Source organism: Neodiprion virginianus, chromosome 6, assembly GCF_021901495.1.
Source record: "Neodiprion virginianus isolate iyNeoVirg1 chromosome 6, iyNeoVirg1.1, whole genome shotgun sequence".
Taxonomy (NCBI): Eukaryota; Metazoa; Arthropoda; class Insecta; order Hymenoptera; family Diprionidae; genus Neodiprion; species Neodiprion virginianus.
In genome coordinates, this window is record NC_060882.1 from 6,492,091 (window position 1) to 6,511,335 (window position 19,245).

A 19,245-nucleotide genomic window follows, 5' to 3' on the forward strand; every position below is an offset into this window, starting at 1 on the left:
CACAGCAAAACGTTGTAGCACATACATACAATAGCGACAGATAAGAGCGTTGATATCGAAATAAAATGAATTTACACGTGATTTTTTAAACCTCACGGTATAAAGAAAAACTATGTCACTTTCAACGTTTGTACATCTATTAACGTAAAACTGTAACACTGGTCCTCGGTCTTCTTATTGCAGCAGTGTACATGACTTGGCCCACGCATCCCTCGAGGATATGCGCGCAGCATTTGCCTCGTTACGCGATAATGATCCAGATGTCGTTATGCCTGAAAAATACAATTAAGAACAGAAAGTCGAGAGTGCGGTATGGTTCGCATTACGCAATTAAAAGGGCGGGTGAAACACACATGGGAATTTTCAAAAAATTTCTGTAAAATCTCATCCGCCTTGGGGACAAGCGTTAACGAATTAGGCCAGAGTTTGGCCAAGCGATGATAATATTGGCACGGCTGTACAAACCACTTGGTAGTCGTAGCATGTCAGTGCTTACTAAAACCATCTACGTGAAGCCTGTTTGATTTTCCGATCGGGTAGCTAATAGCAGGAAATGGCGGCCTTCGAAGAACCAGCAGTTTGGATTTGGTTGGTTAGTAACGTTTTCGTCGTTACACTGCAAAGAACTCGCGTCGCCCCGCGAACGTTCTCTCAGAATGAGTAAAAACCGCGGCGAGAACGTATAAAATCGCACAGGTGCACAATAGGTATTCCTCACGCGAATGCAATTTGCTTAAAACAGTTAAAAAATTCTGCAACGGGCCGGTTTGAACGAGAGAATTAAAAAAAAAAAAAAAAACAACAAGTAACAGAAAGAATAAATCGCAAAAAAGAACCAAAATTAAACATTGTCAAATCATCCGCGTAGCAGAATATCTTGCAATTAATTAAACCACGCTACGTAACGTCCGATTGAAATTTAGCTAAACATGTCAGAGAATTGCACTGAACCGAAATTCTCAGACTCTTTATAGCCGTCACAACGCGACCGGAGCTTTTCGGCGTCCGACCATTACTGCAGTTACCACTGTGAACCAAGACGAAAGGAGACAAGCCGATTTCGCCTGAGTCAATCCGAATATACTCGAATAGCAAGCATGTACGTATTAACAAGATGAACCTAAGCTGTCAAAGGGCACGCACTCGTAGTTCTATGGGCGTTTGTCTATCCGCGGCTCCAACTGCGGCTGTGCCGCGCCTGTTGAAATTGATTTTTGCGCACGTGCGCTCAACAGATTGATCCCGCGACGTTTCGTGCCGTGTTAAAGTTGGCGTTTCAAGTTAACCAAGTTCGATTAATATTTACATATACGTTCGACCGATATTCACACCGGTTTCAATCTACTTTACCAATAAGACACTGCAATACCGTATAATATTATAATTATGGAAAAAAATCATCGAGTGAAACAGTTGGAGTCGCGAAGCAGAGACGACCATTGATTGACTTGTTATTGACTACATCTTGACGGAAGCTTGCGTCAAAGTTTCATCCCGGATTATCTGTATTGATAAAACCAAACTCTTACAGTAAGGAGGATTTCCTTTTAGTCTTAGTAATGTATAGAGGCTTGTTTTACAAAGCTTGCATGATGATATTTTTCAACATAGCTTTATTTCGAACGTCAGCCAGCCTTTCTGCGGTATTATACGGCTCGTCGAAGAAACACAAGTCGAACACACGTTTTCTCGAGCCACTGATATCACACGTCTTTCCTGGTTAATTGATCAAGGCAATTTAGCGCGGCGTTAACTAAGGAATACAAATCGTGACGCGCGTATAACGGTCGTTCAATTCGATCAATCAACGCCGTTTAGAGGTAGTAAATTTTCGTTGAATGAGTGACGTATTCGCGAATTGTTCGCACGTATCATATCACTTGATCTGTACGTTACAACGATCCGTATATGATACGATTCGCTATTTCTTGCCAATTATGCACAGTCCGTTCCAGATTCTATTTATAAAATGGTATCGAAAGTCGCGTTACTCTTATTGCATTTCCAAAGATCCGCAAAACTTTGCCTCCTCAACGCGCCGAGTAAGGTATACATTTGGCGGAGCTATAAATTACTCCACTACACTTCTGCCGTCATTCATCTCTCTAATCGTAATCTTGAGACACGTACGGATGTCCACAGCCCATAAAACGCCGACTGTGATTCGTCGGCCATATACCGCGATTGCAAAGGGGATCCTAGCTCAACGTTAGCGAAGTGAAGACGTTACGTTACACGATTCACTTCACGCTTCAATCACAACTCCCTGTTGAAAGAACCTAAAGACTTGGAACAGGTATTCATTCTTAGATGCTATTATGGCGGCCACGTCTAACGCAGAATTAATAATCAGCATTACGTATACATATTAATTCCAATCGATAACATTGTAATATACATTATACTCGTCGGATATCCGGCCATAGAATTGATCCTCTTGGTGAAATATTGTAACGAGTGTTGCGGTGCAACTCGTATTAAATACAAGTCTTATAATCTCCGCGTGAAGTGTTAAATGAAATAACAGTGATTGTATGGTAGGAATTTTTTTTATTTCCTTCTCATGATTAATCACAAGATCTAGTATTTCAGGCAAATTATTAATTGATGAGGAATTCGTAACAGAAATCCACTTTGAAGATTTTCAGCCAAATATGTCAATCAGCTGGATTTTAGTCCGTATAATAATTGCGAAGTTATATCAAAGAATCTACGTGAATAAATATTCTGGATTTAAAAATTCGACTTGACAAAGTTTTTCACCGACATTCAGGAGGTTGGAATTTGTATGATTTTTGTGATAAATCGTTCTTTCGCAATTTTGGAATAATCGTTTGGAATTCGATCAACTACAAGATCATATAAATAAAAAAATAATCTTCACATTTTGCAAACTTAACATCTTCAAAGTAGTTCTAAAATTACAAAATAGTTATATTTTTCTGAAAATGTTTCGTCGCGTTAATGTTACTGAATTCACGTTGGAATTTGACCGATATAACTGTAAATTCTTTCAAAAAAAACTCGCGTTGACTCGTTTGAATTTAACATAATATTTTCTACAGCTGCAAAGCTCAGAAGTGATTCGGCAGATATTTGCGATATCAATCACTCATCGTTTCCTCAGTGACCATGGTCTCTTTCCGCTAAAAAGTTATTCTGATACCGAGCGCCAAACGCTCGGTCGGCACGTATCAAGAAATAAAACTGGATGACTGTGTATAAATAATTCTATAGAGAATCGAAGCAAGTAACCATAGCTTGCATTGCGGCATAATTGGATTATTATTTTATTGTCAGTTTATTACACTCTTGTGATATTGCTATCAAACGGTACGCGTTTATGTGCTTCCGCAGATGTATATACATATATACATATACATATGTATATCCCAGGGGGGAAAATGAATTACGACGTCCCTTTGCTAATCGCCAATAAGCCCATCGATTCTTTAATTACATACCGCCAGATGGCCTACAGAACCGGCCTTTAAAGTTTTAAACTGCTGTAACGCGTGCATTGATATTTATTAAATCATATACGTTACGCGTATGTGATAGGAGCGCACGTTTCTCAAGTCTTACCTTTGGATTTGGTTCCACGTATTCGATAAAAAATCTTCTACGCGAGGTTGTCGTGTTTAGAAACATTGATTTAATTTTTAGCGAAGCTTTTCGTAAGCCGTTTGTTCTTCGGGGGATTCGCTTTTGGATTAAAAAAAAAAAAAAAAAAGAAACGGTATTCTTTTAGTCACGGTTATGAGTTCTGAAAAATTCCATGAAATTTCAATATTTCCGAAGACGTACGATTCTTCAAATCCTCGAAGAGTGTAAAAATCAAAAATTTCTAAAAAAAAAACCTCTAAAACGTGATAGTGAAACAAATTTTTCATCACGCATCAAATCTGAAGTCACGCCTCCCTTGTTTCTTACAGTTCGAGGATGTCTTTTAGCACCAAGGATGCAATGAGGGTTAAAGAAAGTCCAATGTCAAACGTTTGCACACCAACACCGAAGCTTTGTAACAATACAGAATTGGGCCAATGGTGGCACTGAAAGACATCGCTATGTTCGAAAGAAGGTACGTAACAACAATAACGTGAACCGAATAATGAGCTGTGCCTAGAATTAGGCTCTATTGGCAAATGATAATAATATCTGACAGGCTGTCTGCATTGATCGGTGCACGTGCTGCAACAGCGGCAAAAGTAATTAGTTGTATCGTAAGGTTTAGAGAGAGAGAGAGAGAGAGATTGAAATAGTCTTTTATTCGTCGATAAAGTGTCATAATAATACGCGCTAAGAAGGAACGGCTTATATATCAAGTGCAACCACTATATTTACTATTGCTAATTAAAGTGGAGCGGTTAGACGCGCAGGACAATTAATCTCAAGCAATTAGGGGTAATTAACCTAACGATATCCCTTCTATATCTCTCTCTCTCTCTCTCTCTCTCTGTATCTATCCATCTCTCGGCCAACAGTCGTACAATAGCAACGACACGGGAAGACTCGGTGTATAGAGACCAGAGCCGCGTTAAAGTCAGAAGGACCACCACTCGAGCCTCCAGGAAAAGACAAATGTATAGCCGTAATGTAGAGCAATATAATAGACAATCTATAACACGCGAGAGGAATTACTTCCCGCTGGGACAAAACGGGACCATTAACTTATACCGTGTCCACCGAAACTAACCGGCCCAGGGTAGCAAAGAGTCGACACTGTACCGTCTCCTTGGACATTTAATAATCCGAAGCACGCTATTCCCGGTTTGTAGTCGCAAAGTTTCCCCTCGACCGCCAACCTATCCTTGCTGCTTGCCACTTTGACCGTCGAGCCAGTATCGGCTGCACCAGCTTCCGAGGTGCGGATATTAGCAGATTTTTCACGAGTTCTGTTATTGAAATAAGTGAGTAAGTTTGATAGAGTAAGGTTTAATTGTCTTCTGAAGGAGGAAAGAAAAGCTCTTGAACACATCGACGAATCACAGGAGATAAGATTTTGAATTTTTTAAGGTAGGTGATGCCTCGTCTCCCAATTTTTTTTTTTTGCTTTTACCCAATGATTTCTCTCTCCGAAATGCAATTTCTTTTTTTTTTTTTTTAAATCACACGTAATTTCGCTGAATACTATTGCCAAACTCCGTACATCGACGAATGTCTTTGAACTTGATGAACTTTTCTCATTCGCGGTACCGCGGGCGATTATTATAAGTCGTAATTAATAATATATACCAAGTCAATACACCGGGGGCAGTTATTTATTACAGGATACTTTTTCTCGCGACTCTCAGCTCGGTCTTCTTAAGCTGCACTCAAATATAAATAGCCATTCCGAGCAGACGCGATTATACGTGCGCAGTTAATCCTCGATCTTATAATATAATAAGTGACTTAAGTTGCGATAAAATTTTCTAAGAATCGTCAGAATTTGCAATAACGCATTTTACGATCAATATTCAAATGGACGTTCAGCGTCTTCAATCTCCAAGAGTCGTTAGTTCGTTAAAATGTCGAGATGAGATCGTAGAATCATTTATACCTACAAGTTTTAGTATTTTTCTGAAAACTCACACTGCGAAATAATTAAAAATCGACGAAGTGGGGTATCGGATAATATTTATCGCACAATTTTTCAACTTTCTATATCCGCTTTTGCGAGGGTGGATCATTCCAATAAATACCTTCTCCCACAAGTGATAAACAGCGAAGTTTTTCACGGTGTTCCAGGTTCCTAAACGCAGTAGCTAAACATGTACGGGTTAATCCTGGAAAATTTGTCCGAGTATATAAAGCAAGTGTACGGCGAAGATCGTTGGGAAGAGATTCGTCGACAGGCAGCAGTAGAGCAGCCCAGCTTCAGCGTTCACCAGGTTTACCCTGAGAACCTGATACCTCGATTAGCCAAAAAAGCCATTCAGGTACTTGCAATTTCGCGCTTCAAGCGTAGATCGGAAAGACTCGCCAAGCTAAAAAGGAGCTTTTCACAGGTACTGGGAATTACGGAGAAGGAATTCTTCGATCAGATGGGCGTCCACTTCGTCGGATTCGTAGGGCAGTACGGCTACGATCGAGTTTTGTCGGTTCTCGGTCGTCACGTAAGAGATTTCCTCAACGGTCTGGACAACCTTCACGAGTACCTAAAGTTTTCTTACCCTCGAATGCGAGCCCCGTCCTTCATCTGCGAAAACGAAACCCGCCACGGTAATAACGTCGTTCTCGGACGAGCTCGGAGCCTCGATTTGATCCAGATATGATTCCGAATTTCCAGGTTTGACACTTCACTACAGAAGCAAAAGGCGGGGATTCGTCTACTACACGATGGGTCAGATTCGCGAGGTGGCTCGACATTTTTACCACAAGGAAATGCGGATCGAACTCGTCCGCGAAGAAGTTCTCTTCGACACCGTCCACGTCACCTTCAACCTTACGTTCGACAACCGGGCTTTTACGTACGCCTCTCTTGCCATGACCCGGGAAGAAAAGCACCTGCCAATCGGGGCCTCGGTTCTCTTCGAGATATTTCCGTTCTGTATTGTATTCGGGTGAGTTCGTCGGTTGGTTAGTGATAAGCGATAAGAATTGCTCAAGTCGTACGTCCGATATTCTTCCAGGTCTGACATGGTAGTTAGAAGCCTGGGAAACTCCTTGATGGTAATTCTGCCCGAACTTCTCGGGAAAAAGATCACGCACTGGTTCGATCTAGTGAGACCATTGATCGCCTTTAAATTTCAAACCGTGAGTACGACCCTCCTTATTTCGTAATTCCAACTTTCGACGTAATCTTATACAATTTTTCTCAGATACTGAACCGCACAAACAACATTTTCGAACTGCTTACCGTTGAGCCGGTGCTTACCGAGCGACCACCGGACCGCCGTAAGAATGAAATTATGCTAAGCGACGCAATGGAAAATCCCGAAGAGAAAACGTTGAGGTTAAAAGGTGAGCGCGTGTGATTGATCGGTGATAAATAAATCTCGATATCGCGCTACAGATTTTTCATCGGGCAATTCGTGTCCTCAGGTCAAATGATTTACATGGACAATTGGAGGATGATGATGTACCTAGGAACACCGGTGATGCCGGATCTGAACGCGCTGATAACCACCGGACTTTACATAAACGATTTATCGATGCACGACTTCAGCAGGTTGATATTATTTTTTGCCCGATAATAAATCCGCGCGCGGGTATTTACGAAACGGAGGATATTTAACGGAAAATATTGACTCTAGAGATCTGATGCTCGCCGGAACTCAGCAGTCGGTTGAACTCAAGCTGGCACTCGACCAAGAACAACTCAAAAGCAAAAAGCTCGAGGAGTCGATGAGGAAGCTCGACGCCGAGATGAAACGAACGGATGAACTGCTCTATCAAATGATACCGAAACAAGTAGCTGACCGACTTAGAAACGGCGAAAGTCCGATAGACACGTGCGAAGTAGGTCGAAATTAGCTATAATACGGTTAAAAAATTCAAAGTATATCGTTATTATATGAAATGGGTATACTGCCTGCATATATTTATATACATACAATGAGACGGAGGGAAATTTTTGTTTCAAACGACTCGTCCTTAACCCAAACAGATGTTCGACTCCGTATCGATTCTCTTTTCGGACGTTGTTAGTTTCACCGAAATATGCAGCCGGATCAGTCCGATGAAAGTCGTTTCAATGCTCAATGCTATGTACTCGATATTCGACACCCTCACCGAGAGAAATCGCGTGTACAAGGTAAATCGACTCAGATGCTCGTTGTGACATTAAAAAAAAAAAGAAAAGAACAATCGTATCTCCCAATACGTAATACCGTTCATCAGCCCTCAATTTCCTCACGACGTTAGGACAACCTTCACTGCGACGGGTAATTGAATTTTGTTAACTCGAAGGTTGAAACCATCGGTGACGCCTACATGGTGGTTTCCGGAGCACCGGACAAGGAACACGATCACGCCGATCGAGTCTGCGACATGGCTTTGGACATGGTGGAAGCGATAACCGATCTCAAGGATCCGTCCACAGGTCAGTACTCCGAGCAACCAAAAAATAACGACGACCAATTGCATCGTCCACGTTTCGATACTCGTATATTAATTAACGAGGCGACTCGTGCTGATTACAGATCAGCATTTGCAAATTCGTGTCGGTGTGCACAGTGGCGCGGTGGTCGCTGGTATTGTCGGATTAAAAATGCCGCGTTACTGTCTGTTCGGAGATTCGGTGAACACCGCGTCGCGAATGGAAGCAACGAGCGAAGCGATGCAGATCCACATATCGCAGCCGACCAAAGAGCTTTTATCCTCGTCGTACAAGGTTACGGAACGTGGGGAGATTCAGGTGAAAGGTAAAGGTGGGTGGAGTCCTCTTCGATTCTCGTCCTGTATCCATAAAAAAAAATAAAATAAAATATATAAATAAATAAGAAAAGTAAAAAAACAACTAGAGGCATCGGCATGGATCCCGAGCTTTATCCGGAAATTTCTCACCCGCAGGCTCGATGAAAACCTATTGGCTGGAGAAGCGGGAAGAGCGTTCGCAGATGACCAAAGGTATCTCGATCTGCGAGCCACCCCAGTGGCAGAATTGTGCGGTGAAAAAACGCATGTCGATCGGCGTTGTCGGTTCGGGCCTCAGGAACGAACGGAAGTCGGAAAACAACTCGGCGTCGACGAGGACCTCCAGGGTTTCTTCCCCGGCACCGGCCAGTTCGAATTCCGGCATATTGTGCGAGGACAGGCGAATCTACTCGCCGATTACCTTCCAGGACGTCGCGCAACGATCCGTTGCAAATTCGCCGATAAAGAGCGTCGACATTAAAGGTAGAATTATCCGATGAATGACGAGAAAATCAATAAGTTTCCTTACACGCGTGTATGATATTAACATCAATAAATACACGGCGATGATTTTCGTCGAATATTGTCACGCGGGTTGCAAAATGTTGACGTAACTAAAACAAACGGAAAAAACAGGCGTAACGACAATAATAGTAATAACAATAATTAGGGGGACAAAAAATGAGAAACCCGTGTAATATTTAAGCACGGCTTTCCTCGAACCGTTAAAAAGCAACTGTGTGAATATTTAATCATCTTGTTACGAGATGAAATATTAACTCGAACCTTTTACTAAGAGTGTTCGTTATACTCAATTGTAAGGAAACGAAACGAAAGAGAAGATTGAAAGCAAAAAAGTAAAATTCTCCCTCCAGTTTGAGAAAACTTGTTGCGATAAATTATTACTGTTGTTATTGCAATCTCAATTAGGATAGCTCGGTGTAGAGGTAATTTCACTTGAAATGGAAAACACGATCGTAAAAATTCATCATCACCGGCTGTATTAAATCCTTTCAGGTTTCCGTTCGAATTCCGTAGGTGCTGTATCGGCGATCGTCCGGAGTCCTGCGGATATATTTGGTTCCCTTTTGTCGGACACCGAGGAGCATTTCCGTTTGCACAGGGACAGCGCGACGTCCCCGCAACTCTGTAACGCCGACACGAGGTCCTTAACGTCGTCCAAGAGTGATCGTACCAGGGGTAAATTGACCCCGGACGAAGAGGTCAAGGGTCACGTAAGGGATACGTCGAACTTCAACTTGAACTCCGCCGGCGGATTGGCCGGGATTCCAAGTTGCGAATTCTCCCTCGTCGCTGACCCAGATGCTCCCGACAGTAGAAATTTGCCTATTAATCAGGACCAATGCTGCCCGGGTTTCGCTCTTACCAAAAGCGGCAAACCGCGGCATCAAAGCAACGCCTGCGTTATTTTTTAAATCGATAAAACATTTGTTATATTTAATATATGTGTAAGATACATATATCACGGATTTCAGATTATAGCTCGATATTTCACTTGATTGTTTTTTTTTTTTTTAGATTCTTTTATCTTATCTTATCTTTCTCTGTCTCGGTAGATTCTTTTTTCCGCCTATCAAAATAATCGACATCGTTCAAGTGATATGTAGCAAATCTTATTCTAATTGCCGTGTTTTAGTTTACTATTCTTTTTTTTTCTCGTTCTTCTTGTTGTTGCTGGTTTGTTTTTTTTTCACCATCTCTCTCTATTAGAACACTCAAATTCAGACGTATAATATAACGTACCGTTCATCTTGATCGGGGGAGAATATATTTATACAAGGATATTAGATCGTTATCGACGATATCAGACTGCATGTATTGTGTAAACTATAATATATTATATATACCAGTTGATGTGTGTATATTAAATTGGATTGATTAATAATACGCCGCGTGTAAAATTCTCGTGTGAATAATCGAGCCGGGGGAAAAGACGTATTTTATGCAATAGTTACGAAAAATTGTATGTATTAAGATTTTTGCAAAAAAATTCGTTAATCGTAATTATCGCAAGCCGATCGGATTGTAAGATTATAACGTCTTATATATTATAACGCGTGTATTTAACATGATTTTACCAGGTACATTATTCAATATACGCTTGAATATATTTTATAAATATTGACGTACATTATATTAGAGTAACACTTATATTGTTCAGATAAAATTCATTATTAATGTTTGCGATGTAGAATAAATGAACGATAATTCATATCATAACGTCCGAATCACAACATTTACTATACGAAAAAATAAAAAACAAAAACTAACTTTTCTGTAACGATATACATGTATTTTAATAATCTGATTATTTTTTGATATCGTCATGTACTTTCTTAGCGCCCAACATTCGTGGGTGATATCGTGAAAAAAATGGACATGAAAATTAGAAAAGAAAATTGAAATATCTCGAAACATTGCGACTTGTGCATACCGATATTATTCATCGTATTGAGACAATAATTCCCGTAGCCTTCTCTCAACGACCAGGAAAATCTTTCTGCAACATCTATTTGATATACTTCTTATTACATAGCTTTCTACGTACGTATAATAATAATGATAATCAGATTAGTAATAACAGTAACAATAATAATAATAATAGAAAATCGATCAAATTCATTTACCCATCTTTATAAGTTGTAACAAATTGAGGTACGCAAGTTATGCCAATTAGTTAATTATGAATATTCATCAGGCGTGTCTGCATCGAGTGCTGATAAAGATACTAAGTATTAAATTTTATGGACATGTTCCTACGGATATACGATTACGATTCGATTTTTATTTCACCCACGTGGCCGGTGCAATTTTTACCTGTATGATTTTATTTCTATAATATAAGTATATCATGTTTTGCGAAAATGAAATAGATGTTCAAATACATTGAGGAATATATTTAAGTAAATAAAAAATTTCCGCAGCGTCTGTTTCACTGGAATATAAGATTTTCTTTTCTAACACAATGATATATTGTAACAATTATAATATCGATGGATATTCGTATACTTAATAAATGTTAACTGTTGCCAATTCATGCGGCAGTCTTGTCTTTTATCCTTAACACTGTTTATACAATCAGGCTAAATAGATGTAAAGATGATTGTACTTGTTCTACTGTCTCGATGGAGACGATGCATAAATTTACTGAATTCTCTCTATAGAATATGCGCACGCTTTATGTACATGTCAGTTAAATGTGTCTTCCGCCTTATAATCATGACAGCTTTTGTCCAGTAATTTCAATAAATTGTTATGAACGTCTCACCGAGTTACGTATTAACAGATAAATTCGAAACACGTCAAAATCGCAAATAGTTCCATAATTCCGATCAGCAAAATACCTCAACCTGCGGCAAGGAGTTTACGCAATTGTACCGATAATCGGACAATCAGACAATATTAAGACCCTATATATAAGTATTTCAGAAAAAATACCATCTGTTACGAAAAATTTCTCACCTCTTCTCGTATTCGAAAAATCCGGAACATTATACCGTATTATAAAATCACCGATTTCCTAAACGGTTTTATTCTTGCCCTATTTTACACTTCGGAAACGGTTTCGACAGAACCAGAAGAGAAAACGAACGAAGAAATAACATCGAGAGTACGACAATTGGGGGTGATAAAAACAAGGGGAGGAAGAGAGTCCTGTGGGATGGCACATAGAAATGTCGTGGGAAAAGGACTTGGAGAGGTTTCTGCAGTGAAATATTTCGTCCTTCGACCCGCGGCTCTTAACACCGCGGATTATACTCGCAACGTCACACTGCCTACGCCTCGTACAATGGCAGTGGTCAGCAAAGGACGAACATCTTTCAAGATAAGTGTCCGCATTGTCCGGAGCCGTAGACACGTCCGTATACCAGATACCAATGCAGGTGTAGGGGGTTGCCTAATTTTTGTATTTATTTATTTGTTTATTTTATTTATTTTTTTGTTTTTTACTTCTATTTTTTATCTTTCGCACCTTTCGAATTTCCAGCAGAGGCGTCTGAAGTGGACATTTACGGGAATTTCAGTTAATTCTTTTTGTCATGTGGGAGAATTCAAAATTTTAGAGGTTTATTTTAGAGTCAATTTGCCTCATTGTATCCTCGTTTATATGTATCAGAGTGATGCACGGAGTGCAATTTTAATTGTCTCTAAAAAGGTGAAAATTCATTGCACGCAAGTTTTCTCACTTAATAGTTTTCGGCCATAATCCACTTGCAAATGATCACGAATTGTCATGTATACGATTTTTTCAATAGCTTTATGTTGAAGGAGAATAGATCATTTTTCACAATCATGACAAAGAATTAACTGTTTTTCAGTATACAGTTTAGAGTATATCACTCCTAGGTAAGAATTTGGGCAAAATGCTGTGACGATGTGTGAAAAATACTTGAAGAAAAAAGTAAAAATTTCGGGTGAATCGGTCAGAAACTGTAGGATTAACCTTGCGCGCAAAAATTTTGAAAAATCAAAAATGAAGAAAGCTGCATTTAAAGTTTAGTCTCTCAAAAAGTTGCAGTATGCAGACTCGTACAAATTAAACGTTTTCGACCCCCAAAAATTTTTTTAAGTCCAAAATCGACACCGGCCCATTCAAAGGAGGGATGAAAATGTACAAAAATGTAAAAAAAAAAAAAAGAAAATTGATATCTTCAACCCTAAGTGTCTTCGCCCTTAACGGCAAATTCTTATCAGGAATTTAGCGACGAAAAATTCCGCTCCTCAAAATTGAACCGGTTCTAACACCGTATAATTTCTGCCTATCATCCGACATTTGAGATGGAAATGAGTGAATTTGAGACACTCACCCCTTCCTCAGAATGTTTACAGTCTCTTATTCACCCTTCCGACGCCCCCGCCTCGCCCTCCTCCCACCCTTCCGAACCGCTGCCGTCTAACTTCACTTTCTCTTTATCCCGCCCCCGCCCCTCTCTAACGCAGCAACAGGCGTGAAATTAACTGTGAAACGAATAGAAAAATCGTTCAAATTCATCCCGCGTCTCATTTTCTGAAAACAAATGGAGAAAACAAAAAACACATTATTGCTTTGTCTTTCTTTTTTTTTTCTCACTTCTCTGAATGACTATAATATAATCCACAGACCGTATGATTCCTTCGATTTTTCTAAACATAATTTTTTATTACACACTTATAAAAACAAAAATAAAAAAAAAAACTCCTCAGAAGGTCGAATTGTCGTGACGAACCAACGATTGCACTTTTTATGATCCGTTAAACGTTTAGATTTTAAATCAAGGTTTCTACGTAATTGACGGAGAAACGATCAGACGATAAATTCAAGTACTTTCGGCACGTCTGAAAGAGGGAAGAAAGAAAAAAAAAACACTTCAACACGTACGAAACTGCGCACGATAGACACGTTTCGGTAAAATACACAAAAGTTAGAATAAAAAAAATGATATTTTCAAACCTAATTCATGCAAAAACATTTTCAGGTAGCCAATTTTCTGCAAGATTGCAGAAAATTTAATTCCCAGCGTAGACGACGAGTAAGGAAAGAAAAAGAACGAAAAGAAAAAAAAAAAGAAAAAAAAAGAAAGTTCACCCTTAAAAATAGTTTTCGTACCGAACACGAGAGTTTCGATTTCAATTTACAGTTTTTGGTTAATCTCCATACGTACGACGAGATTAACAATCTAGCGATTGCATTGCGATTTTGAAGTGGTATCAGGTAAAAAGGATTTGAAAATTTATGCGAGTAAGGTGTGACAAGACAATAAAGGATTAAAAAGGGGGTTAGGGAGAGGAATTTGTTGAAGGATATAAGGAAGAAGGTACACGGAGCGTCTACGCGCACGTACCAAAAACGGGCCGGAAAATGCGTATGCAAATTTTTCGACCACTATTATTATCATTATCATTTTGCCAAGAGCCATAAATAATAAAGGAGATTACGAAGGTAGGTGGCTAAGGTATAATTGAATCAAAATAATGTAGAGGTATCATGTTGTACGCATGGCCAATCATATTTCAGGTGAAGCTATCCCGGTCCCGCGCGGTGGCTGTGCGGCGGTGTATATAAGCGTGTCATCCCTAACCGAGGGACTCATTGTACCCCAAGCCACATACAACATACCCCACGACCCGCCAGCAACCCTACAACAACGAGCGGCCCGACAACATTCGAAACATGGTAAGCTCACCTGAATTTTTCAACTCCTGCGACCGGTGACTCGAATTGTCGTTGCTATTATTATAATTGGAACCTCGCAGTCACTTCCGGTTTGCTCGTCTAATTCCCCGCTTCCCGTGTCCCTCGACAAGCGTCTTTTTCTTTTCCTTTCGCAATTATTCGAGGTTGAATATTGCGTTCCACTTTTATATTCCAAATTAAAGTTGCAATCTCGCAAACTTTCAATCGGAAGTTTTCATCCAACGAAGATTTAGCCTCAATTTTTTACTCGTTCCGTTATAACAACGAAGACGAAACACTGTGCAGAGTTTAAACAAACTTTAAATTGCCTTTTCAGTATTGCATTTTCAATGCATTGGTGAACGTGTCGCCGGGGCGCTTTGAGAAACTATGTTTGAAAATATTTTTTCCCTTCGTCACTTTACTTGAAGCTTGCGCTGCTTTCGGCTTCGTTTGAACAAATAATGAATGATTGTACGATTTTCTGTCGGGAGTTTATTTAGAAGTTAAAAAGTGCGAACTTTTTCAACGGGAGTTGAAACGTATCGCATAACGATTGAAATCAACGTGATAGAAATATCGATTTATTCGAATTCTAAAATTGAAAGAGTTGATAAACTTTAAAGCGGCTGTAGGAAGACTTGTGAAAATTTTGATTTGATTTATTGTTCAATGGAAGAATTCATTTTATGCAATTCGTGTTGGGTGTAAATTTTCATTACCGAATTACAATAAGCAGCGTCGAAAATTTGAACAGCGCACGGTATAAATTAAAAATTCTTTTTATCCCATACATCCTGCATATCATCATATCAGAATTTTGTGTGGCCGCGAAACGTGCAAGTGAATATAATTAATTTCATTCCTACAACACAGCTTTAAAATATGCATATCTCTATGTAATTGAATTTCAATCAGATAAAACAATGATTACACGTTTACATTTGCACCTAAGCGTTAGGTACCAGGGAAAAAAGAAACAATCACCGAAACCAATTTCACTGTTTCTTTTTATTCCTGCGATTCAGACTCACTTATTGACAATTCCTGCAATTGAAGATACGCAAATTCGTGTATAATTAACTATCAAACGGTCTCAAAAGAAAGGGCATCAAATTTGGCTTTGAAATGTGATCTAATTCGTGAGGAATACTACAAGTTGTAATATTGGAAAGGCGTCAAATTAACACTCGGAAGCAATTTAATTTCAAGAAAAAAGATTTCGGCGTAAGCAATCGAACGTAAAATGAATAACGTTTTACGGCTCAGTAAAGATTCAACGATAAGTAAGCAATTATAAATCTAGGAATTAGAAACCCAAACCGTAAACGATAGTCGTCGTGGATATCAATGTCGAAGCAGATTTCGTTTCGTTCAAAAGATCAATAGATGATCGAATATCGCAGGAGTTCGCCGTTAGAAATAACTGGTCTATAACCCGCCGGATCAATTCCATTCCATAATCGATCCATCATCGCGGCTTTTGCTTTCTTCGTTGGGACCGTCTCAATACTCGCGTTTTCTTTGGACCAATACGCGCGCTTTCATATAAATAATTCCTCGCTTACTATTTATACAGATTCTTGACGAATGAAACACAGTTTCTATAATCCAAAGATTATCCCGCACCAACTTCTTTCTCTTTATTATCGCCGCTCTCGACTGACCCAAATTCAAGAGGTTCAATTTTTAGTTGCATCGCCATCGCAACCGCATTAACCGGAAGGCTTTACGTCGTTAGGCGATTGCAAAGTAAATTTGATTCAATGTTAACGAGAAATGGCGTTCGCACCTTTCGTTCGTTTCCTATTTCAACCCCTTCGCAGTCTTATTATACGTATAAAATAATCCGTAACTCTTGAGGAGCTGACGCGTTAAGGACTTTTTATTCTTACCTTCTCGTTAGCTTTTGGCTCACTTTATTTTTCTCCATCCAATTAGCAGTGGTAGACCGTTAAATAAACAGTAAATTAAATTACAAGTCTCAACTATACGAGATCCCAAGAAAAATCGGTGCTCACAATTTCTTAATCCAATGTTTTCAAAACGATTGCAAGGTGTTCCGAGCAGTTTGAAAATGCTACAAACTATAAATTTCAAGGAGTTTCGAACGATTTCAAAGTGATTTGAAGCGGTTTTAAACTGTACATTCTCAAATGCAATTTCTAAGCGATTTCAAGCAAATCCAAGCATATTCTGAGCAATTATAATTGTAAACTGGTTCGCGATTTCAACGAGCACTCGTGTTTGACTAGATTTAAATGCGACGCGCTTGAAGTTCGATATTATTTCCAACGCCAGACGGCAAAATGTCGAATTCTAAAGGTGCAGTCATCTACGTAAATTTGAATTTTTTAAAATCTCGTATATACGTATATATAACAATATATATATAATTATTGTGTGAAAAAAAAATATTTTGATATTCAGAGCATCAACACGTTGTTCTACGGTTTGGTGCTTATGAGCATGGACGAGGTGCTCGTCAGGGCGTCGGGGATGTCGGGACTAGGAGAAGACGGGGGTTCTCTTCATCCGTACAACACGGGCGAGCAGGAAATCGAGCCGTTCGATTACACGCCTGCAAAGCGGGACGACAACGGCCAAGAGAAGCCGAAAATCCCGGGTAGCGTGTACGTCCGTTTCGGTCGCAACCACGCCGAGAAGATTCCGGCAGAGGCGGAAAGAGAGACGCGCGGAAGATCGGACGGATTCATAAGGTTCGGAAGATCTCACCCGAAGGCTTCGCAGCATAGAAACGAGCCGGGATTCGGCGGCTTAGAGAGAATCCAGAGAGGTAACAAGTGGTTCCGTATGGGTCGGAACGCCCCGTCTGACAACGAGAACAACATTGCATCGAAGTACGCGATGCTCAAGGCGAAGAGCGACGAGTGCGATTGGTGGCTGAAGCGATGCCACGCCAATCTTGTATCCCTTTGCACGCCGGATGATGACGATACCGATATATGTCGCGAACAGGACGGTAGAATTTTTTGCGACAGCCGTAAATAAGAAATTAGCTTTCACAAATTTACACGCTTCGAATTATGTATAAGTACGTCCGCGATGTAATCTCTGGACACGAATTTTCCTCATGCCTGAATTGCACATTTTTCCTGCTTCAAGCCAAAAATTAATCATTTTTGTTTATCGAATCCTTTCGCATATTTCACTGAACTGGATCGTCGCTGGGTTCGTATATACCGCATACCTGTGTAAATCCGATATGCGATTCAAATTTTCACAACTGCAGAGAAAAATCTTCAAATCAAACATTATTATGATTATTCAATAAATTTCGTTGAGGAATCGCGATAATTTTTGTTTTCTCCCCTCGTCACGTCTTCGTTTCATTTATTCGAGTGGGTTTTGCACTCGGTTCTGCGAAGCCATTCGAGACGTCGAAAATCGCTTTGGATCCTTCTGAGGTAACTTTTCGACGCAATATATTTCTCATGTTAATACTGTGTCAGACTTGGAACTGAAACATAAAAAAAATCTATCAAAACATTATTTACTTTCCCATGTTTCTTTTGGATGATTAATTATTTACCTTAGAACACTAGGATTGATTGGATAGTGTATTTGTAATTAAAGAACACAACGAACGATTTTAATATCGAATTCAAATCTCCTGCCGGTCTGTAACGTGGGAGGATATTTTTTCTGCCATCAAGTTCGCTAATTTCCCTGTAGGTTAGAGTTTATACAGCGAATAGATAGAACCGTAAGCTAATGAATGTACAAAACCTTTCAAAACGATCATGTTAAAGTTTAATACACTAACGACACTTTACAACCATAAGTCTAACTAAATGTGTCATCCTCCAAGAAGACTGCAAAACTTTTTTTTTTTTTTTTTTTGCATGCTGAAATTACACGGTGAACATAAAAAAGTAGAGAGTGAAAAGGTAGAAAGTTATTGACCCCAGCCAATCAAAAAACTATAGTTTTCTTATCATGTCCCCGAGAAAGGGAAAAAAGCGAACGTAAGATTGGCAATATGATAAACAACCTCAATATGTAAATATGGAATATACGAATAGTTCCAACATTGTTCGTTGTGCTCGACAAGATTTTACGCAACCCCAATTTATCTATCCACGTTGTTTTCTTCCTCTCGTTTCCTTTCACGTATTTTCATCGACCGATATTTTATTTACGAACAGAGGTGGTTCGACGTTTGTGTCAATTAATTTGCCGATTCCAATCGTACCCGGAACAATTACATACGAGGATCATAGACTATAACATATTGTACTTTATACATTTAAATATACACAGTTGGTATAAAAAAGAATGTAAATTTAATAACCTGTATACATATATCGATAAAAGTGGCTGTGCGTCATGGAATTTTAATTAATTTCTATTCTAATATCTCACTATACGCTCGTAGAATATCCTGAAATTAAACCAGACCTCCATCCTTCGTTTGTTTCGATACTCATCAGCAGCTGCAGTTGGAAGAAAATTTTCCCTGTAGGTATATTTTTTTGCACTTGCAATAGAGGCATTAGAAATAATAAAAATACCAAGTTCGTATTAGCGCGCAATTTGCACAGACACAGTTGGACGTGTGCGGTAAGTGAAACGGGCGTTTAAAAGAGGCGACCTCAATGTATCGATCCGACATCGATCGTCCCAAATAGCTAATCAAATTTCAGCGCACTTCGAAGAGGTCAGCAGGGCGGGTGTTTAGGTCATTCACCGTTAACCCCGAAAGAGCG

At 39.5% G+C, this 19,245-nt stretch overlaps 2 protein-coding genes across 7 annotated transcripts; both read left to right on the forward strand.

The window, feature by feature from the left end:
• Window positions 1–267: 267 nt before the first annotated feature.
• On the forward strand, window positions 268–10,335 carry LOC124307649 (soluble guanylate cyclase 88E). 6 transcript variants are annotated; one of them, XM_046769557.1, is made up of 14 exons: window positions 268–1,099; window positions 3,936–4,081; window positions 5,731–5,921; window positions 5,991–6,204; window positions 6,272–6,545; window positions 6,615–6,738; window positions 6,804–6,945; window positions 7,027–7,153; window positions 7,239–7,443; window positions 7,592–7,738; window positions 7,894–8,026; window positions 8,127–8,354; window positions 8,497–8,823; window positions 9,358–10,335. In XM_046769557.1, exons 3-14 carry the CDS (start codon window positions 5,754–5,756, stop codon window positions 9,774–9,776), a joined length of 2,508 nt encoding a protein of 835 aa, XP_046625513.1. In that variant the 5' UTR covers window positions 268–1,099; window positions 3,936–4,081; window positions 5,731–5,753; the 3' UTR covers window positions 9,777–10,335. The 6 variants fall into 6 exon arrangements, with proteins under 6 accessions (XP_046625513.1, XP_046625517.1, XP_046625516.1 ...); XM_046769561.1 differs by having other exon boundaries at window positions 9,379–10,335; XM_046769560.1 differs by having other exon boundaries at window positions 8,127–8,348.
• A 4,073-nt stretch (window positions 10,336–14,408) lies between these two features.
• Window positions 14,409–18,865, forward strand: LOC124307657 (uncharacterized). The gene is made up of 2 exons (XM_046769585.1): window positions 14,409–14,515; window positions 16,946–18,865. The coding sequence occupies exons 1-2, from the start codon at window positions 14,513–14,515 to the stop codon at window positions 17,525–17,527; spliced, it is 585 nt and encodes a 194-aa protein (XP_046625541.1). The 5' UTR covers window positions 14,409–14,512; the 3' UTR covers window positions 17,528–18,865.
• The last annotated feature ends 380 nt before the right edge of the window (window positions 18,866–19,245 follow it).